General features: G+C 39.1%; 2 protein-coding genes across 4 annotated transcripts in view; both read right to left on the bottom strand.

Annotated features, from left to right (window-relative positions):
- Positions 1-19,029, bottom strand: part of LOC105865211 (serine/threonine-protein kinase MAK) — a 74,211-nt gene extending 55,182 nt beyond the window's left edge. For 2 of the 3 annotated variants that reach the window (XM_076010456.1, XM_076010457.1), the window contains exons 1-2: positions 18,814-19,029; positions 4,689-5,018 (exon numbers count right to left, since the gene is read on the bottom strand). In XM_076010456.1, coding sequence (XP_075866571.1) covers positions 4,689-4,789 — 101 coding nt within the window. In that variant the 5' untranslated portion in view covers positions 4,790-5,018; positions 18,814-19,029. The remainder of the gene's footprint in view (positions 1-4,688; positions 5,019-18,813) is intronic. The other variant, XM_012753647.2, reaches the window with a different exon arrangement.
- On the bottom strand, positions 9,279-9,799 carry LOC105856227 (protein FAM32A-like). The gene has a single exon (XM_076010766.1). It carries the CDS (start codon positions 9,682-9,684, stop codon positions 9,346-9,348), a length of 339 nt encoding a protein of 112 aa, XP_075866881.1. The 5' UTR covers positions 9,685-9,799; the 3' UTR covers positions 9,279-9,345.
- Positions 19,030-23,544: the final 4,515 nt, after the last annotated feature.

The raw sequence follows: 23,544 nt of genomic DNA, 5'->3' as shown, positions 1-23,544 counted from the left end.
GGACAAATTTCTAGAAACACACAGCCTCCCTAGGCTCAACCAGGAAGAAATAGATTCCCTGAACAGACCAATCTCAACAGCTGAAATAGAAACAGCAATTAAAAATCTCCCTAAAAAGAAAAGTTCTGGTCCAGATGGCTTCACACCTGAATTTTACCACACTTACAAAGAAGAACTAGTACCTATCTTACAGAAACTATTCCACAACATCGAGAAGAACGGAAACCTCCCCGACACCTTTTATGAAGCGAATATTACTCTGATACCAAAACCAGGAAAGGATGCAACAAAAAAAGAAAACTACAGACCAATATCCCTAATGAATATAGATGCAAAAATTTTCAACAAAATCTTAGCTAACCGAATCCAGACACTTATCAAAAAAATAATCCACCATGACCAAGTGGGCTTCATCCCAGGGATGCAGGGATGGTTCAACATACGTAAATCTATAAATGCAATTCACCACATAAACAGAAGCAATAACAAAGACCACATGATTCTTTCAATAGATGCAGAAAAAGCTTTTGAAAAAATTCAACACCCTTTCATGATACGAACACTTAAGAAAATAGGCATAGAAGGGACATACCTAAAAATGATACAAGCCATATATGACAGACCCATAGCCAACATCATACTGAATGGGGAAAAATTGAAATCATTCCCACTTAGAACTGGAACCAGACAAGGCTGCCCACTATCTCCACTTCTGTTCAACATAGTGCTGGAAGTCTTGGCTACAGCAATCAGACAGGAAAATGGAATCAAAGGTATCCAAATAGGGGCAGAAGAGATCAAACTTTCACTATTTGCTGATGATATGATATTGTATCTAGAAAACCCCAAAGATTCAACCAAGAAACCCCTGGAACTGATCAATGAATTTAGTAAAGTCTCAGGATACAAAATCAATACACAGAAATCAGAGGCATTCATATACGCCAACAACAATCTAATTGAGAACCAAATCAAAGACTCAATTCCCTTCACAGTAGCAATAAAGAAATTAAAGTACCTAGGAGTATACTTAACCAAGGAGGTAAAAGACCTCTGCAGGGAGAACTATGAAACACTGAGGAAGGAAATAGCAGAGGATGTAAACAGATGGAAATCCATACCATGCTCGTGGATCGGCAGACTCAATATCATCAAAATGTCTATACTACCCAAACTGATCTACAGATTCAATGCAATACCTATTAAAATCCCATCAGCATTCTTCACAGATATAGAAAAAATAATTTTACGCTTCGTATGGAACCAAAGAAGACCCCGAATATCAAAAGCAATTCTAGGCAACAAAAACAAAATGGGAGGCATCAATATGCCAGATATCAAACTATACTACAAAGCTGTAGTAATTAAATGAATATGGTATTGGCACAAAAATAGGAATATTGACCAGTGGAACAGATGTGAGAATCCTGATATGAAACCATCCTCATATAGCCATCTAGTCTTTGACAAAGCAGACAAAAACATACCCTGGGGAAAAGAATCCCTTTTCAATAAATGGTGCTGGGAACACTGGATAGCCACCTGTAGAAGACTAAAACAGGACCCACACCTTTCACCTCTCACAAAAACCAACTCACGCTGGATAACAGACTTAAACCTAAGGTATGAAACTATTAGAACTCTAGAGGAAAAAGTTGGAAACACTCTCCTAGACATTGGCCTGGGCAAAGAGTTTATGAACAAGTCCCCAAAAGCAATCACAGCAGCAACAAAAATAAATAAATGGGACATGATCAAACTACAAAGCTTCTGCACAGCCAAAGAAATAGTCATCAAAGTAAACAGACAACCTACAGAATGGGAGAAAATTTTTGCATCCTATGCATCCGATAAGGGACTGATAACTAGAATATACTTAGAACTCACGAAAATCAGGAAGAAAAAATCAAATAGCCCCATTAAAAAGTGGGCAAAGGATTTGAACAGAACCTTTTCTAAAGAAGACAGAAGAATGGCCAACAAACATATGAAAAAATGCTCAACATCTCTAATCATCAAGGAAATGCAAAGCAAAGCCACAATGAGATATCACTTAACCCCAGTGAGAATGGCCTTTATCAAAAAATCTCCAAACAATAAATGCTGGCGTGGTTGCGGAGAGAGAGGAACACTCCTACACTGCTGGTGGGACTGCAAACTAGTTCAACCTCTGTGGAAAGCAATATGGCGATACCTCAAAGCGATACAAGTAGATCTACCATTTGATCCAGCAATTCCACTACTGGGCATCTACCCAAATGATCCAATGACACTCTACAAAAAAGACACCTGCACTCGAATGTTTATAGCAGCATAATTCATAATTGCAAGGCTGTGGAAACAGCCCAAGTGCCCATCAATCCAAGAATGGATTAATAAAATGTGGTATATGTATACCATGGAGTACTATTCAGCTCTACGAAACAATGGTGATATAGCACATCTTATATTGTCCTGGTTAGAGCTGGAACCCATACTACTAAGTGAAGTATCCCAAGAATGGAAAAACAAGCACCAGATATATTCTCCAGCAAACTGGTATTAACTGAGTAGCACCTGAGTGGACGCATAGGTACTACAGTAATAGGGTATTGGGCAGATGGGAGGGGGGAGGGGGGCGGGTATATACATACATAAATAGTGAGATGTGCACCATCTGGGGGATGGTCATGATGGAGACTCAGACTTTTGGGGGGCGGGAAATGGGCATTTATTGAAACCTTAAAATCTGTACCCCCATAATATGCCGAAATAAAAAAAATAAAATAAAATAAAAATAAAAAAAGATAAAAAGTAGAAAAATGTAAAACCAAAAAAAACAAAAACAAAAAAAACTTTTTTCATTTCAAAATATTAGGAGGGTAAAAATATTTTTGTTAAATGGATAGCTTTTATATAATGTATTAGTGTGCCCATAACCCAAACAGTGTTCACTGTACCTGTTAGGTAGTTTCCACTATTTTGCTAATGAGATAGTCCTAAAAATTTGATCACATCTTCTGCTTAAAATCCTTCATGACTTCCAGTCCTCAAGATATACAAACTCCTCAACTGGGCTTCATGACTTCAGCCCTTTAGCCTCACATCTTCTCTGCCCTACTCATTATCTATGCCAGCCCCTTATACTTCCCTTACTCAGCCCAATCAAGCCTTCACATGCTCTCCCTTGCCTCCAGGCCTTCACACATACTATTCTTACCACCTGGTGTGTTTTCTCCTATCTTTTTTTTTTTTTTTTTTTTTAATAATTTTGTCTCCTCTTGAGGTCTCACTCTCTTGGGAAGCCTTTCATGACACTTCTCCAAGGAATCCAGACCTTTCCTAACTCTGTGTTCCCACAGAACCCAATAGTCCCCCCTACCACAGAACTAAGCATACTTTATGTTGTAACTTGTCTAATTTGTTGGTCTTCTTCAATATATTGTAGTGCATCTATCTCATCTCCATTTTGTTCCAAACACTAAATACAGTAGGAGTTTAACAATTTTGTGCTGAATGAATATTTAAATTTTCTTCAAGTCTTCTATGGGACTCCTCCTCTTCTTAGTCATTCATTTTTGCTCTATCCTTGCTTAAGTTAGAACATGCAGGCTGGGGTCATGGTAACTTACACCTGCAATCCTAGCTCTTTAGGAGGCCGAGGTGGGAGGATCATTTCAGGCCAGGAGTTTGAGACCAGTATCGGAAACATAGCAAGACCCTGTTTCTACAAAAAAATAATAATATTAGCCAAGTGTGGTTAGTGCTACTTGCAGGCTGCAGCAGGAGGTTGGCTTGATATTCTTATTAAAGGAAATTTGGATATAGACACGCACAGAGGGAAGATCACGTGAAGACAGAGAGACGAGGCGGCCACCTACAAGCCAAGGAGAGCTGTCTTAGACCAAACCAACCCTGCCAACACCTTGATCTCAGACTTCCTGCCTCTAGAATCATGAGGAAATAAACGTCTGCTGTTTAAGCCACCATCTGTGGTACTCTGTTATGGCAGCCCTAGCAAATGAGTAGACTGAGCCACCTTGAAAGTGGATCCCCCAGCTCCAGCCAAGTGTTCAGATGAATGCACCTGGAGAGAGGTCCCAGGCCAGAGCCACCAGCTAAGCATTCCAGAGTTCCTGACCCACAGAAACTGTGTGAATTAATAAATGTTTGCTCTTATTTTAAATCACTAAGCTTTGGGGTATTTTGTTATGCAGCAAAAGATAAACACAGTGTGTTAAAAGAAATAATTAAATTAACAATAATTAATTCTATTTAATTGGTAAGCTCTGGAAAATACCATATGGCATTCAGAACTCATTTGACATTATGAATACCATATGATTTTGAGGCCTATTGTATTGAAGAAATAATAAGGTCTACTTTGTACTCCACTTAAAATCTGAAAAACATTCCAAAGATTACCTTTAGTTTCAGTCTAAATGTACTATGCATAAAAGTTTCAGCACTTACATCTTCTGCTTTATCAATGCAGCTGGACAAGCTAGAAAATTAAAGTAATATACATGGGAATCAGCTGAATTCCTTTCTAGCAATGTTTTTTTTTTCCCAGAATGCCATTCCTCATTAGCCAAACTATTATGAGGCCTAAACTAGACCTCTCTCTGTGCTTGTACATACTCTTAAGCAAGCAAAGGAAAACAAGATCAGCATTTTCAAAGGTGAACTTTGCAGTGCTCACACGGTACCTTTTGATGGCCACCAGCTCCCCGGATTCGTTGTTCTTGCCCATAAGCACACTCCCATAGGTGCCGTCCCCCAGCTGCCTCATGGTTGTGTACCGATTCATCTTGGAAAACTAAGGCAGCAGAAATTGTTGATTAAAATGACTTCCTTGTTGAATATAAATTTGAACACTTGTGTATTTTCTTTTGTTTTTGTCTTCACACTGTTGTTGCTATACTGGTGACAGGTTCATCATCATGAAATACAGGCTTTTCCCCAAGATTATGTAGGTTCATGAGATAAAGCAATAAGGAATCTGGCAAGGAAACACTGCTTCCATTCTTATGAACACCCTATAAAAAAGAAAACAAAAATAAAATGAATTTCCATTAAAGAGTCTCTTACAAAAATTTTACTGGCAACCTAAAGCATGGGGGAAAATTATAATAAATATGACTGTGTTACGTATTATATTTGTCAGTAAATCATTTGTGCTATGTGAAATGAAGTTCACATATAATAGATTGATAATACCCATTTGGTAAATGCTTCATTTACATGGTACTGTGCTATTTATCCTATGAATGTTCAAAATTGGCCTAATGACTTATATGATTCCTTTTTATTGAATATAACCTATATTATTCCAAATAATACTTGGAAAATAGACATCTTTGCTGTATACATTCTTTGAATCAATTTTTGTATCATATTTAATTTAGCATATTAAATTTAAAACTGTACTGTTTGTAAATTCCTTGTAGAATACAAGTACCCCAATTAGGTAAGTTAAATATAAAGCAAGCTTTTGTTTTATATGAAGAGACTAGCACTTTAAAAAAATTTCATATTCTATTTAAATAATATGTTACTTTATCTTACATTAAGCTAAGAAAAATTTAAGTACTAATTAGGAATTAGTGTCACACTAGATTTATACAAAGAAATAAAAGCTGCAAAAGTATCTTTACATATATATGCTTATTTGGGAATCTATGTGACTACTTTAGATGGAGTTCAAGAGACATAACTAAAATTTTGGAAAGGTGCATCTCACTGAAGTCTAGAAAACCTGGATTAGGAGAATGGAGACAGAGGCTTGAATCTCAAACCAGTGTCTACAACCACCCATCATGGGCAAAGCTCTCAACCTACTGGACTGCAATTAACATAACTGTAAAACAAGGACATTCCAGCTCAAAATCTGTGTCGATAATTATATATTTTCTAAACACTTTGAACACAAACACACAAAATTTTGCAATTATTACATTAAAAAAGACACCCACAGATACACATTCTCTTACAACTGAAAGGGGGGCAAAAACACAAACTCAAAGTTTAGTAAAATTGCAAAATTTTAAATTTTAAAATTATAAAATTTCTTACCAATTCTTCATTATCACATTTACTTTTTGCCCCAGTGACACACCTGTGAGAGGCACTAAGACAGCAAAGGCCAGGTAAATGACTGACCCATGTTGAGCCGGGGAACTGGCAGGCACTGCTGCTGGCACTGCTGCTGGCACTGATTTAGGCATTGCTTTGGGCATTGCCTGGGCATTGCTTAATTGTGCAGACATTGTTTGACTGAGTCAGGATGTCTCAAAACAAAGTTTTCAAACTACCCTGATCAAAACAACATGGAGGCAGGACAAGTTCCAACTGGATAGAAACAGGATGGTGGAGAAATTGACCTTGCAGCCCTTGACCTTGCAGCTTCATCGTATATCTCATTACCATAAAAGTTTCTAAGGAAACCTCCCACTCCCATCATGCATCTGACACCATGACACTTCTTGGTTGACTATATTTAGTCATAAGGAGGTGTCACTCTCATTCCAGGAAAATCCTAATTCCCTTTTCTGAGAAATAACATGAATATCCCTTTCCTTAGTTAGCCTGTAATTAAGCTGTTCCTTAAACAGAGAGGGAAAAGGAACCATGGAGCCAGTTCTCTTCTGCAGGGAGAACTAGCCTCTTCTCTGTCTGTAGATTTTCTATATTTTCTAAACAAAATTCGTTTTTATGTTATACTGTCAGCTCACTCCTAAATTCTTTTTTGTCCAAAGCCAAGGACCCACTTGGACCTCAAGTGGCTTCTAACATTGGGAGCCACTTTTATGTGTCAATGTCCCCCTGTGACCCTGTCTCTCAATACTCCCCAAGTCCTCCAACTTGGTGGTGTCCGTGGTTGGGCTACTCTGGCCTTCTTCCTCAGAAGGGCAGCTCTTTTACACTGTTAATACAGCACACCAAAACGGAAGCTGTTGAGAGAAATCCCTGTTTACTTCTTTGTACAAAAAAAAACCCCAAGAAACTTTTAGCAAAGGAGCCCCAATTAATTACATGAGATGGTATCATCTTCCAGGTATTCTAAATACAAATTGCAGAATATTAAAGCTGTGAGGACCCTGGAAGTCATTAAGCTCTCATTTGATAGTAAATGCTTTCCTCTAAATTGTTGCTTATTTTAATTGAAATTAACGATATATACCTTTAAATGAATATTAAAATAATCATAGGCCAGCAGATTGTACTCTTGTACCTAATTATTTTCTACCTTTCCTGTACAGAATCATACAGCCCTGCCCTTGCCATGTGACTTGCAGTTCCCACCAGGTAGGATAGTATATTCAGAGGCTGCCACTGCTTCTTGGACATGTGACTTTCTCTGGCCAATGAAACATGAGCAGACACAACACAGGCCATATCTGAACAGAAGCTTTAAGAGCTACCCTAGGATCCTGCTTTGGCTCTTCTCTCTGCCAGGAGTATGACACTTCCCAGATGGGGGCTGCTCGTCAGCCTGGGTCCTGGGATGAAGAAGACACATGGAACAGGAAGAGCACCACTGCCAACTGCAGCCAGAAGATGATGGAAGTGAAAAATAATGCTTTGTGGTTGCAGCATAATTTACGACTGAAGCAAAGGTGACCAATAGACATATCAAGGGTCCCGGTGCCTTTTTATCCCTTTTAACTGTAAAAAGTCACATAACTGATATATAAACTATGATACTAATAGCTCATAGACACTTTCCTTCATGGAGAGGATAATGTAATAGATATTTACTTATGATGTTTAGCATGCAATGATAATACATGCTGACAATCCAGGAACTACGTATTATAAAAATAATGCCAACTATCAATTATCCTTTGAACAGTATAAGCAAAACCATTTGGGCTCACTGTTATTCCTAATTTTTCAATAACAACATTATATAACACATTTTAATTTTCCAGAACATTTTCATGTAAGTCCCCCAATAATTCTGTAATGCAGACAGTGTGGTTGATGAGTTCCAAAATGTTAAGTGCCTCATCCAAAGTCACAGCAGAGATTGTATAAGAACAAAGTCATGGCCAAATCTGCTATAGTTCCTCCCATTACTATGCACTATGGGCTGAATGTTTCTGTCCCCCGCCAATCCCAAATTCATATATTGAAATCCTAACCCTCCAAGGTGATGGTATTGGGAGGTAGGGCCTTTGGTGATTAGATCATAAAAGTGGGGCCCTCATGAACGGGATTTGTGCCTTTATAAAAGAGGCCCCCAGAGAGGGGCCTCCTTTGTCTCTTCTGCCATGTGAGAACTCAGTCAGAAGGTGCAATCTGTGAACCAGGATATGGGCCCTCATCAAGTCACTGAAATCTGCAGGTGCCTTGACCTTGAACTTCCAGCCTCCAATAATTTACTTTCATTAAATACTCAGTCTAAGATATTCTGTTAGAGCAGCCCAAGCTGACAAAGACATCATGCCAGAAAGTGTTTGTTAACTTGGAATCAGACACTCTTTTTGGACAGGAAAGGCTATGGGTACTGACAAAGGCCATGGCTGACAGAAATATAAAACCCCTGAGAGAAGGTACTATGGTTTTTTTGGTTTTTTTTTTAATAACTGGTTTTTGCTTTATTCCAGTTTACAAAGGACAGCCCCAAGCTCAACACTTGGCTCCATGTGACGTGCCCATTCTGAGTAAACAGGAGAGGCTGCTCGGAGCCTGGGTTGAGGTTTGTGAGGCAGGCCGTGTCTGGGTTCCATTACAGAGTGCTGTGATCAATTAGCAATGCCTGCCACGGCAATACCCTGTCCTTGTCTCAGGTCGTGGTTCTGCCACCCAGGCTGTGTTGTCTCACTGGCCAGGTGGCTGAGGAGGCAGTGTGAAGGCCACGAAGCTTCCAGTGGCCTCCTGGGGCCTGGGGAGAACAGCACGAGCCCCAAGCTAGAGGGAGCTTGGAAGGGCAGCCCACGCAGGGTCCCACGAGAGGCTGTACACTGCAGACCAAGCTTGCATTAGCTCCTTATCCTCTGGAGTCGTCTCATCCAGGTGAAGACAGACGGCTGGCCTCAGAGGATTGGCTGTGACTCGGGGGTGAAATCATTTTTACAGGGCACAAATGGCCTTTGCCTCCACATGAACCTTCAAAACTTTCCATCCAAACCAAAAAGGTGTATCTTCTGTGCGCTACCAAGAAACCTCACCTGGTAAAAGGACAGTCTGTCTTTAATCAAGTTCCAGGATGGGGTTACACAGCTTCAAAAAAGCACTGTCACAGAAGATGCGAGGCTGTGTGTAAAGCAATGTTTCTAAAAAATACCAGTGGTACCAAACACAACCCTGACCTGGCCTTCTGCTTAGCCTCGATGCTGCTCTGTACCCAGGGCCCGGAGGCTACTTCGTCCAGCTGACTTTGGGGCTGTCCAAATGCTCTGTGAGTGTATTCAGGTGTCTGTTGAAGTCCTCCACTCTCTGCTTGTGGGTTTTGGATACTTTCTTCAGGATTCTTTTCATTTGCCGCTTCTCCTGAATCTTCTTGAAAGCCACATGGGCCGGAGTCCGCTTGTCCAGGCCGCGCCACTTCTCCTCTTCGTTCTTTTTGCTCGTCCCCATCGCTTCCAGGAGTTTCGCCTTGTCTTTGTCCTTCTTTTTCTTCCTCCACTTGGTCACGCCGAGCTCTGCGACGCCTTTCAGCTTCAGGGGTCCCTTTTGGACCTGCTCGTAGGATGCCATGGTACTTGCCCAAAGTAAGGCCGTAGACTTGGCACTATGTTTTTATACAGCATTATGATCAGATATTCTAATGCAGATACAATCTCTAAAAACCATTCACTAATATATTTAATAACATTTAATATACTTCTACTTCATAATTTCCATTTAGTAGTCAAATCTGTTGCAAATGGAGATAAAAATTAATAATGTGCTTATGTTATTGTCTGTGAGCTAACATCAGCACCTAAGTTGGCACATTGGGGCTACAGAGTAGTTTTTGTTTTTATTTCATTTTTTTAAATTCTCTCCTAATATATAGGCCTTTTAATTTTATTTTATCTTTTAAGTCTTTTATTTGAAAATAATTTCAAGCTTACAGATAAGTTGCAAAAGAAAAGAATAGTACAACACAGAGAACACACAAAGAACCTGGATTTACCTACTGTTAATGTTTTACCCTATATTCTTTCTTTCCTTTTTGCAGAGAAGGGGTCTTACTATATTGCTTAGGCTGGTCTCAAACACTTGGCCTCAAGTGATCCTCCCACCTCTGCCTCACAAAGTCTAGGATTACAGGTGTGAGCCACTGCACCCAGCCTACCCCATTTTTGTTCATGATTTAAGAACTCTCTATATATACACACAACAGATATACACATAATTTTTTTCCAAACCATTTAACATTAACTTACATACACAGGCCCCTTTATCCCTACTAAAGATGAATGTAATACTTTAATGAACCATTCTAATTTTTTCAGTTGACTCAATCATGCCCTTTATAGCATTTCCCTCTCCAGTATAGAATCTAGTTCAAGATCAATATTCCATTTAGCAGTCATGCGGCTATAGAGTTTGCAAGTGCATGACCAGGTACAATTTAAAGTAATGTATAAAATAATATCAACCTTACATGCATAGTAACTGTAATTGACTTTTCATTATGATTCAAATGAGCTCATCATAACCTCAAACTCCTTGGCTCAAACCCCCTCCTACCTCGGCCTCCCAGTAGCTGGGAGTACAGGTGCACACCATCATATCCAGCTAATTTTTTTTTTTTTTTTGTAGAGACAGGGTCTTGCTATGTTCCACAGGCTTGTCTTGAACTCCTGGCCTCAGGTGATCCTCCCATCTTTGCCTCCCACAGTGCTGGGATTGCTGGAGTGAACTACTATGCTTGGTCAGACATTTATTGTTTAAAAACCAAGTGACAGGGTAGATAGATTCAAAATCAAGTATTCTGATTTTAAGTCCAGGCTTGCTTAAGAAGGAATCTGTAGAGTGAATTGGTAAGTAGTCCTTAGGGCAACCTTGCATTGAACAAGTCTACTGGTGCCATTTTTAATAGCTCATGCTTACTTTGTGACTCTGTGTCACATATTGGTAACTCTTGAAATATTTCAAACTTTTTCATTATTATTTTATGTTATGGTGATCTGTGATCTTTGATGTTAATATTGTAATTGTTTTGGGGTGCCATGAACTTCACCCATGTAATTCAGCAAACTTAATGTTGTATGTGTTCTGACTGCTTCACTAACCAATTGTTCCTCCATTCCCCCCTCCCTGGTACTCCCTATTCCCTGAGGTACAACAGAACTGAAATTAGGCCAGTTGAAAATCCTACAATGCCCTCTAAGTGTTCAAGTGAAAGAAAGAGTAATGTCTGTCACTTTAAATAAAAAAATAGAAATGATTAAGCTTAGTGAAGAAGGCAAGTCCAAAGCCAAGATAGAGGCCAAAAGCTCCCTTCTTGTGCCAAACAGGCAAGCTGAGAATGCAAAGGAAAAGTTCTTGAATGAAATAAAAAATGCTACTCAAGTAAACACAAGAAAGATAAGAAAGCAAAACAGGGCTGGGTGTGGTGGCTCACGCCTATAATCCTAGCACACAGGGAGGCTGAGGAGGGAGGATGGCTTAAGCTGAGGAGTTGGAGACTAGCCTGAGCAAGAGTGAGACCCCATCTCTACTAAAAATAAAAAGAAATTAGCCAGACAACTAAAAATAGAAAAAATTAGCTGGGTGTGGTGGCAGCCTAACAACTAAAAATAAAAAAATTAGCCTGACGTGGTGGCATGTGCCTGTAATCTCAGCTACTCCTAGGTTAAGGCAGGAGAATGCTTGAGCCCAGGAGTTTGAGGTTGCTGTGAGCTAGGCTGATGCCACTGTACTCTAGCCCAGCCACACAGTGAGACTTTGTCTTAAAAAAAAAAAAAAAAGGCAAAACAGCCGTATTGCTGATAAAGAGAAAGTATGAATGGTTAGGTAGAAGATCCAACCAGAGACAAAAACTAATCCAGAGCAAGGCCCTATCTCTCTTTTATTCTATAAAAGCTGAGAGAGGTGAGAAAGCCGCAGGAAAAAAATCTGAAGCTAGCAGAGGTTGGTTCATGAGATTTAAGGAATGAAGTGATCTCCACAACAGAAAAGGCAAAGTGAAGCAGCAAATGCCAATGTAGAAGCTGCAGCAAATTGTCCAGATCTAGCTAAGATCACAGATGAAGTTGGCTACACAACACATTTTCAACGTAGATGAAACAGCCTTTTTTTTTTTTTTTTAGACAGAGTCTCACTTTGTTGCCCAGGCTAGAGTGAGTGCCATGGCGTCATCCTAGCTCACAGCAACCTCAAACTCCTGGGCTCAAGCAATCCTGCTGCCTCAGCCTCCCGAGTAGCTGGGACTACAGGCATGCACCACCATGCCTGGCTAATTTTTTTTTATATATATATATTTTAGTTGGCTAATTAATTTCTTTCTATTTATAGTAGAGACAGAGTCTCGCTCTTGTTCAGGTTGGTTTCGAACTCCTGACCTCGAGCAATCCGCCCACCTCAGCCTCCCAGAGAGCTAGGATTACAGGTGTGAGCCACCATGCCCAGCCCTGAAACAGGCTTTTATTGGAAAAAGAAGTCACCTAGGACTTTCATAGCTAGAGGGGAGAAAGTTTCAAAGGACAGGCTGACTCTCTTATTAGGGGCTAATGCACCTGGTGACTTTAAGTTGAAGCCAACACTTGTTTACCATTCTGAAAATCCTAGGGCCCTTAATAATTATGCTAAATTAGCCAGGCGTGGTGGCTCATGCCCAGGATTTTGAGGTTGCTGTGAGCTACGATGATGCCACTGCTATCTAGCCAGGGCAACAGAGTGAGACTCTGTCTCAAAAAAGAAAAAAAATTATGCTAAACCTACTCTGTCTGGGCTCTGTAAGTGGAACAAGAAAGTTTAGATGACAGCCCATCTGTTTACACCATGGTTAACTGAATATTGTAAACCCAGTGTTGAGACCTATACTCAGAAAAATATTCCTTTCAAAATATTACTGCTCATTGACAATGCACCTGGTCACCCGAGAGCTCTGATGGAGATGTACAAGAAGAGTAATGTTGTCTTTACGCCTGCTAACATAACATCCACTCTGTAGCCCATGGATCCAGGAGTAATCCAGACTTTCAAGTCATTATTATTTAAGAAATACATTTTGTAAGGCTACAGCTGCCATAAATACTGATTACTCTCATGCATCTGGGCAAAATAAATTAAAAATCTTCTGGAAAGGATTCACCATTCTAGATGCCATTAAGAACATTCATGATCCATGAGAGGAGGTCAAAATATCAATATTAACAGGAGTTTGGAAGAAACTGATTCCAACTCTCATGGATGGCTTTGAGGGGTTTAAGAATTCAGTGGAAGAAGCAACTGCCAGGTGTGGTGGAAATAGCAAGAGAACTAGAATTAGAAGTAGAGCCTGAAGATGTGATTGAATTGCTGCAATCTCATGATAAAACTTTAACAGATGAGGAATTGCTTCTTATGGATGAGCAAAGAAAGTGGTTTCTTAAGATGGAATCTACTCCTTGTGAAGACGCTGTGATCACTGTTGAAATGACAGCAGGGGATTTGAATAATACATAAACTCAGTTGATAAAGCAGAGTGGCAGGGCTTGGGAGGGTTGACTAACTTTGAAAGAAGTTCTACTGTGGGTAAAATAACTATCAAACAGCATTGCATGCTATGGAGAAATCTTTTATGAAAGGAAGACTTAATCATTGTGGCAAACTTCACTGTTGTCTTATATTAAGAAATGGCCCACTCCGACCTTCAGCAACCACCACCCTGATCAGTCAGCATCCATCAACTTCGAGGCAAGACCCTCCACCTATGACTCGCTAAAGGTTCAGATGATTAGTATTTTTCAGCAATAAAGTTTTTTAAAATTAAGGCATTTGCATTGATTTTTTTAGACATAATGTTACTGCACACTTAATAGACAATAGAACAGTATAGTGTAAACATGACTTCAATACACACTGGGAAACAAAAAAATGTGTGAGACTCACTTCATTGTGATATTTGCTTTATTTCAGTGGCCTGGAACTGAACCTGAAATATCTCCAAGATATGCCTGTAGTTTGTTTTAAAATGCCTTTTATAATTTGCTGCTTTATCTTAAGAATATTTTTCCCTTACTGTAGCACTTTCATTTCCATAAAATAAAATCATAGAAATTGCTTATCTATTATATGCAGGACTTTAGGACAACAGGATGTGTTGTAGTTGTTAAAGTACTGAAAGCTTCCGAAAACAGACTTTCTAGAAAAAGAAACATAAACATGCACAGAAAAGTACAGTAAAACTATGTTGCTTCCTATTTATAGGAATGTATCTATTCACAAGGAACTTTAGAAGAACCAGGTGGGGCCTTTAAATAACAGGGAGTGTGTATTAATTTAACACTCATCTTCCTTCATCTAGACAATAATCCTTCCAAAGGCACATGTAAAATAATTTAGGCTATGCCAACTCCATAGCTAGGAGTTTGGAAAAGAGACCAAGACAGTAGATTCCATTTCTATTTAGGGGTTTCTTATTTTTGTCAGATTAAGCCTGAGCTAATGGTCTTAACAAATGCCAGCAAATGCTTCCTCAGTGGTCTTTATGTTACGCAATGACATTGATTCTAAATATGAAGGTGTTAATAGAGAAAGGCAGTATATCTCTACTTGGTTCTAATTGAAACCTGTATTTGATTTTCTTAAATTTTCCTTTATCAGTATAAGCAAATATAATTCAGAAAGATCTTTTGGGTTGTTTTGTTTTGTACTATGTGCTATGATTAAACAGAACATGAATTAAAATATATCATCACTTAGGAATTCATTAAAACAGTATTTTGCAATTTATTACCAGTATATTAAACTATTGCACATTCTTTCCTAGCTATCCTGTTTAAGGAAATGTGCTATCTCTAGGTTTACTGATTCTTTCTGGTTAAGTAACAATACAGAGAATATATTTGTGCAAGATGCCATCATGTTCTCATGACAGTAAGGTTATAAAATAAAAACATAGAAGGATTAAATGATCTGTCTATGATCAGAAAATCAATGATAGAGTGAATCCAATACGTGCATTAGGCTTGAAGCTATTCATTTTTTCATGTAGTTTCCAACTTTTATTTTAATTTTTTTTAGTCTCCAATTTTTAAACAACCCATTCTTATGAAACTTGGTGCCAGGTCTTACAATTACAGATGTGGCTAAAGAAATCATCCTTTTTGCTCCAGGCAAACTGGGCCCCACAACTCAAGCTGTCCCCCACCTCGAACTTAAGATTCCTAATGCAACCCCTCACTCTCACACACCAAGATACTGCTGACTGGACGGAAAGTGCAAATGGTACTACTCTCTTCCCTGACTAAACCCCAGGGCTGCATCTGGGTCATTTAGATACTTGGAAAGACTTTTTTTTTTTTTTTTTTTTTTTTTGAGACAGAGTCTCACTCTGTTGCCCAGGCTAGAGTGCTGTGGCGTCAACCTAGCTCACAGCAACCTCAAACTCCTGGGCTCAAGCAATCCTAGTGCTTCAGCTTCCCGAGTACCTGAGGTGTGTGCCCCCATGCCTGGATAATTTTTTCTATATATTTTTCATTGTATATACCTTCAAAATTGTATCAACGATTCCTAGTCTAGTTTCTCTTACATAAATTATAAAGTTAAATTCTTTGTGGCACTAAACAGAATTTAAAAATTAACAGAAGACTAAATTTGAATAATCAAAATATAAGCATACTAACTAATCAAAACAATCCACTGGTGCAATGAGGATTTCAACAAAGAAAAAAACACCAAGCATATCCATTTTTCTTTGCAGAAGAAATGATACCCAGAAAGACGTTGTGAAAAATAATAGAAACAGTGAAGGGAAAGGAAGTATGAGAAATGAGAACTTGGAAGGTTAAGGAGAAGGTGTCTACTTAGAGCTCCCTCCATAAAAATTATTTAATTCAGAAATGTGATGGTATAATAGCACCATCCTACCTTTTAACCAAATTATTTTCATGCTAACACCTAACCAAGGACAAGCATTTGAAGGTCTGAGTGGTAGAAAGTAGCGTAGGCAATTCTGAATAAGGACAAACTGCATGCAAAGGGAATGGAAGAGGGAGCTGCCCCAGTAACATGGGGAGGGGGGGGCATGTTATCCAGGATGTGTAAACAGAAGTTCAGAGGTAAGAGGGTGCCAGAAACAATCAACAAAATTTACCTCAAATTGACCCAACAACCTGAAAAAGTGGAATTAATTGCCCTCTCTCTTCTACTACTAAGGCCATTGGCCACCACCATCACCACCACCTGGGGGTGGGAGGCTGACCCTGAATCTGCACCAACACTTAAATTAGCACAGCAGAGCTTTTAGCCACTGAGGACTCTGCATCAGCCTGCAAGCCCAGCCATTTCTGGAGTCAGCTATGTAGAAATTTCATTCCAAGTCTAACCAACCAATTTCCAAATAAACACTAGAAACACAAATTTCACTTCAACTGAGGAAGGCTATAGGAGAGGGTATGCTTATACTGAGAGAAAAATAATCAAGGAACATGACCATTTCCCCATGTTTTTTCAGCTTGAGGGGTAGAGTGGTAAAGATTATAGACATGAGAGATTTTTTAAAAGGTCAAACTTGTGGCTCTGTGAACATCCATCTAATTTAAACGCTACCTTTAAGTAACCTTAACCTTTAAGTAAAACAAGTTTACATACCATACTTCTTAAGTAAAACTTTGGAAAGGCCTCTTTTGAGCCTCAATAATTACAAAATAAACAGCTCTCCAGGGTGAGAAGATGATCATTTCAGCTGTCTCTTTTGTCCCCCTGAAAATATAGGGACAATGGTCTGGTGTACAAAGGCATAGATCTAAAGGTAAATCTTTTAAAAAAATCATTATTCCCATGTACGTATTCACTGATAACACATAAACAACTACTTTTATCAGTGTAGTACAGCAACTACTAATTACTAGTCAAAAAGCATATATGTAACTTAAACACAGACATCTTATGGTTCTCCAGCATAATAATATTTCTCTATAAGTTACATATATTCTTCTCTGTTGACCTATGGAAAACTAATTCTGAAAAATGGGGATTAACAGTTTCTTATGTACTTGTGTATATATAGTACATATATATGATATACATGGAACAAAACCAAACCCAAGTAAATGTAATATAATTATTATCCCCAAGTAATTTAACAGAATTGTTAGTACCTTGGAATTTTCCACAGTCAAGCTATAATATTTATTGGCTTTCCTATGGGTTAAACAAGCCTTATATTCTGATTTTTTAAAAAAAGACACTTAGAGGCTCAAGTATAGATCAACACAAAATAAATATCCTTATAATTTATCTCCCATTCTAGCTTTTCATATTTTTAATCTAAGTGCATAATTACCATTTATGTAAGTGCACAACTGTTGTAAACTTGGGCTTTATTCTCAACAGCTTCTGCTAGCTAGTAAGGGATTTAGACAGGATTAAAGAAGATCAACACAGAGGGCAAATGAAGGGTAAAACTCATGTCTGCCAATCACTGAACAGATAAGGCTTGGAGGTCTCCAACTTGGCTTTGTATAGAAAAAAGGCATATAGAATACACTATAATGATGTCAATCCAAAGCTGACATTAATGTTTGTAATACAAAACAATAATTAACATTTTAATCATCACTAAGTTGCTTAAAAAGCAACACAGAAAAATAGATTTCAAACCAAGTCATATGTTTACAGAAATTAAAAGAGGAACGATTACAATGGCAAAACAAAGATTGTCTTAAAATATAAAAGCACAGTTCTCTGTGCTGATATTCTCCTATTATTTAAAAACGAACAAAACAAAAAACCCCACCCGGGTGAAGAGAGCAAACGTCCCGCCCAAGGATGGCTAGTGCAAGCAAGCGGCGGGTCAGGGGAAGTTTCCCCTTCTCCCATCCAGCCGCCAGGATGGAGCAGAGCGCGGGCGCGGGAGGCCGTAAAAAGCCGACCAGAGGCCAAGAAAGTAACTTGTGTCTCCACCACTATTTTGACTAGATGGGTTGTTTTTCTGATAAAAATGAGTTCGATAACTTTTGGTTCCCTGTATGAGAATTCCGTTATCATTAGCACAATGTTCCTTTTCAAAGATTATCTAAACACAACGGCATAAATCTCTTTGCTTGTAGATTTGAGATCACCAACCACTAAAACCAGTTTCACTGCGCCCGACGCCGGACTCTTGACCTCAGTTAAAACGTATTATTCGCGGGAAAGGTGCGGTTTTCGTCACGCGCACTCTGACACCGCTCGGCAGACCCGGGCTCTGAGGAGACTCCGGCCCGGTGTCCCGCGGGTTTGCCGGGAGGGGCGTCCCGGGAACGCGTCCGCGCCGCGGGTGGGCGACCCCGGCTCCCGCGGCCTCGGGACCGCCCGGCGGCCCGCTGGGGGGAGGGGCAGGAGTGTGCAGGGTTCCGCTTTCACCTGCGCGTCACCTGGGACGCACCAGGGAGGCTGGATTTGAGCCCGGTTTCCTCTCCCTCCCGTTACACTGCGGAGTAGCTCCGAGACTCGGCCCGCCCGCAGCCCTTCCAGTTTCCCCTCCAGCCACGCGCGGGGAGGGGCGGCGGTGGGAGAGCGGGCAGCGGGCGGGGTTCGAGGCCGGCGGCCGCCCGCACTCATCCTCCCACAGCCGGCCCGCCCCCGCAGTCCGGCAGGCGGGAAAGTTGTCGCGCAGCCTCGGGAACAGCGACCGCAGTCCACGCCGGCGGACCCCTGCCCGCTCCACCCTCCCCACCCCGACCCTCCTCGCTGGTCCTTCCCTACCAGCGTCCGGGCCCCGTCTCTGCGCGGAGGTTGGCTGTGGTCGGACAGGGCGCCGAGGGGACATGCCAGGCCGGCCGCGCAGGTCAGGCTGGGCTGGGGTGGACGGAGGGTGGCGGCCCCGCAGCCCGCTCAGGGTTACCGGCCCGCGCCGGCCGCTCACCTCTTTCGCTCCCTTGTGAAGCTTTGGCGTCCTGTGTGTTTCGTCTCCTAGGAAACGGCGCCGGCTTACACCCGCCCCGCCCGCGCAGGCCCCGCCTCCACGAGGCGGGGCTCCAGAGAACACCTGGACCTTCTGCCATTTAGGTTGGGGCTTGGGAGAGTTGATTGCGTTTTAAGTTAGTTCTTTCTCAAAAGTTGGTTGGTTTGCCCTTTGTGCTTTGTTTTGGTTTTGCTCCCATTCATTCTACAGAGTCTTGATTAGTTAAATCTTGTTCCTAGACTGGGGAGGGCAACGTGTTTGCCTCTTACTTGTACTTGTTTACTTAGATACTGCCTGGGGAAAAACTGTTTTTGTATTGCAGTCCCTTATGTTGGTCAATTCCTCAGGTATGTACGTGGGCTGTACTTCTAAGTTTGTTTTCATTTATTCATTCAAAAACATGCTCAGTACAAATCACAGGGTTACATAGTGGTAATTCCAAGATAAAGGAGTGAATGTGTGAATAAATGAGTGAACAGTAACTAGGCTAGAGTTATGAGAGGAGGGCACACTTGTGTCACTGAAAAACTTCAGACTGGCAAAAAGGATCCATGAAACAGCAACATAAGAGATGAGAAAGTGATGTATCCATTTAGCAATTATTAGATGTCAGTCAGGCTGTGGGCTTGCTTGGCACTGAGAATAGTGCCAAGGTAGACAGGACAGACATGCTTGTGGTTATCTCATAGCTTAAACTGAAGCAGGCAGGCAGAAGTTAGATCATAGAGGTCTCATGAAATTATGAAGCCTAAGCCTTAATGTGTCAATGGGCAAGGCCAATGGAGAATTTCCCACAGAGCAGTGACATATACATGCAATGCGGAATGGCTAAATCAAACTATTTAACATTTGCGTTACCTCAACTGCTTATTTTTTGTGGTAAGAACACAAAATCTACTCTTAGCACTTTTTAAGTATGCAATATTTTATCATTAACTATAGTTACCGTAACGTATAATAGATCCCTTCAACTGATTCCTCCTTCTAACTGAAATTTTGTGTCCTTTGACGAATATCTTCCCAATTCCCCCGCCCCTCCCCGACTCTGATAATCACCATTTTATCTTCTATTTCTGTGAGTTTGACTTTTTTACACTCCACATACGAGTGAAATCTTGTGGTATTTGTTTATCTATGCCTGGCTTATTTTACTTAACATAATGTCTTCCAGGTGTGTCCCTGTTGTTGCAAATGACAGGATATACGTACATAATGAAATACTATTCAGCTTTAAATTATACCACATTTAATTTAAAAAAATTTCATCAGTTCCTGATGAATAAAGACATATATGTGAAAGGCAAACCTTTAAATGTTTAGAAAAGTATATTGAATAATATATTTATGGCTTTATGGTAGGTAAGGATTTATTAAACAAGATTAAAGTTGCCAACCCTAAAATATATATATATGTGTGTATATATATATATATATATATAATGCTAAGCATCATTTTGGTGCCTGTTTAAATGCATCACTTTTTAGGAAAAACAGGTATATTAGTGGATAAATAAAATTATAAATTATCTTCATAAATTGATTTCCAGATAGCAAATACTTAAAGTTCATTATTCATTTACTGAATAAATACTTATTGAGTGCTCACTACGTGTGATCCTGTTCTGTCACCAGTAGTACAGCAATAAAAAAGACAGACTAGGTCCCTGGCCGCAGGGAACTCACATTAGGAAAGCTAGGCAATAAATCATAAATATATAATAAAATTTTCTATAGCAATCAAAGGTCATGAAAAAAGAGCAAAGTATAAAGATGGAATGTGACCTTTCAAGGGAGATCTAAAGTAAGAATAAGCCCTGGGGAAAGAACTCTTGAAGTCTTGAAGTTTCTGGCAAGTTTCTATCCTATTCAGAACATTTTTATTTTTGTTAAGGTAGTAAAAGTACATCTCATATTCAAAGAAAAATTTAGTGTTTATCTCTTTAGTATCCCAAAGAATTCTTTACCTCAAAGATTACAACTATCTTTTAATACTTCTCAATTTAACTTTATAATGGAGTGGACATGCCCATATTTATTAATTTTATAAACACTGAACATGGACAATAATAATTACAATAGTTGCTACCTTTTATTTAATGCTTACTGTGTCAGATACTTTTTATAAGTGTTGGACATATATTATCTCTTAATCCTTTTTTGATGAAGTAATTACAATTATTAATTCCCATTTTATCTATGAGTAAGCTTATCAAACTAAGCTATTAAGATAATCTAGCTAGAAAGTGGAAGAGCTGGGTTCAAACAGGCAATCTGACCGCCAGAGCCTGTACTCTTAACTCCATATGAATAATCTCTGAGATATTCAGTGATTGAATATATTGAATTTGGACTGAGGTGAATATTCATTAATGTGAAAATTGAGTCCTAATTTTTATAAATGATTGATGTGTTTGGTATATATTCTGTGGAGAAAATGTCTTGAATCTTTGAGAATTTGTAAAAATCTAGTTTATACCATTCAAAATGTTAATTGGCCACTATGTTAATAGACTAATTTGGTCTTGCCCCCTCCCCTAAAAAGTAGCCTGGTTATTTTTTGGAAGTCATAAGCTACTAACACTAAAGAAATTCAGGCCAACTCAGGAAAAAGCCAGAAATAAAGTGTTTTGTTTTTTAGGAAAAGTGAAGCAAAATTCCAGATTCCCCATGTTAATTTTAAATTATGTCTTTTACAGAATCAGGTTGATAAGACTAGTTCTAGTACAAATAGGTAATTATAACATTTCTATCATGTCCTGGGTAAGGGGACCAATTTTCTTGAAGTGGGAGTTCACTGGCCACCCCAGACACCCCCAGGTGATTAATACCTTAGGCAGACGTGAGGGATTGATGGGACTTTGGTGTGGAGGCTCACACACTGGGGAAACTCTAGTTTAGACAGCCTGAATAATGACAAAGCCATGTGGATTTAGCTACTTGCCTTATTATTATCATTGAGTGGAAAATATATATTTTATTTGGGTCACAATCATCCCACATCAATTATGTTCTAAATTGACAGCAATGAGTAACCAATTTCTGGACTAGGTGAATTGATTTTCTGTGGATGTCCCAAGTTGCAAATTTGTGATCATTCTTTTACTAAAAGCACATGCATATTATTTTCTATGCCTATTTTTATTTAGATGTTTATGCTTAATAGAATAAGGAATATTACCCGGATTATCCTAAAAGAAAAAAGCTACTTTTAAGGAAAAATAGTGTCCCCAAATATGGCTTATTTTGATATATTCCTGAAGTTATACTTGAAATGGATGTTAGCAATACTTAAGACTCATTGTGCATTGTTCTTAATCTAATCTAAAGTCATATGAGTATTAGTGGATTTCCTTTTCTTACAATTACATTATTAGTAGCAAAGTGTCTAAATTTATCATCAAGTATGTTTTATCTTATTGTGGTAGCATTTATTTATCTACCCACCCCCACCCCCACCCCCAGGATATGTTTATGTGAGTAAGCTTTCAAGGCATCTGAAATTAGCACCAATTTGCTTTAAAAGCATAGGTAGAAACTTCTTATTTACTTTTTAACCACCTAAATGAACAGCAGAAGCAGTGAACCTATGGTTTTTATGTTTGTCTCTTCTAGTTCTTTTGTCATTTTTCACTTGACAGATCCTTTCCATCAGTGTGACTTCTGCTCCTAATCTGCTTTATGCTTACAGGGATCTTTGAATCAGTGTGCCTGAGAGAGGTTCTAAGCTTTGCTACAAAGTATAAGCTGCCATACACTTTGGCAGGCAGGTGGGCTTTCTGCACTAGCTCTGTGATGGTCATTGATCCCCCACTCTGGCTTGCTTCTGGGTTTTATATTCATGTTCTAGCTGATGTGGCTCTTTTTCTGTATGTAATTTCCATGTTTTAGTCAGTGTCTGCTTTCTGAATCACCCTTACATATTATAAAATATATCCTGCTTTACCTGTAGGTTGCACAGTTTTTTTTAACTTTTTAATTGTTATTTTAAATTTATCACTAAATAAAATCTTATAACATGTCATGAACTTAGCAACATAGAATGTATTATATGAATAAACTTTCTATGGGACATATTTGCATGTGTAAACTATACATCTTAAATTTCTACCAAACCAAAAACCTACATTCTATACAGGCTAACATTTAAATAATTGTACCCAACTTTTATAGGTTTCTTACAAGTTTTTACTTTTTGTTTTTTTTGATAATGTCTTTAGACGTTCTTAGTTGGTATTTTTTCCCACTCAACAATTTTGTAACTAAAATTAATCTAAATTAAGATCTATTGATGTATTAAAATTATAAGTTTTAATCTATGAAGCTATTCTAAAGTTTTTTTATAGTGGTACAATATTTCTAACATGAAATTTACCATTTTAACCCTTTTTATATGTAAATTTAGTGGCATTAAGTACAAGTACATTAAGTGCATATTGTTGTGCAACTCTCACCACTGTCCATTTCTGGTGATTTATATCTTCCCAAATTAACTCTCTGTACCCATTAAAATAACTCCCCATCTTTCTTCCCCC

Source organism: Microcebus murinus, chromosome 15 (assembly GCF_040939455.1).
Source record: "Microcebus murinus isolate Inina chromosome 15, M.murinus_Inina_mat1.0, whole genome shotgun sequence".
Classification (NCBI taxonomy): Eukaryota; Metazoa; Chordata; class Mammalia; order Primates; family Cheirogaleidae; genus Microcebus; species Microcebus murinus.
This window is presented reverse-complemented; position numbering and strand designations above follow the sequence as displayed.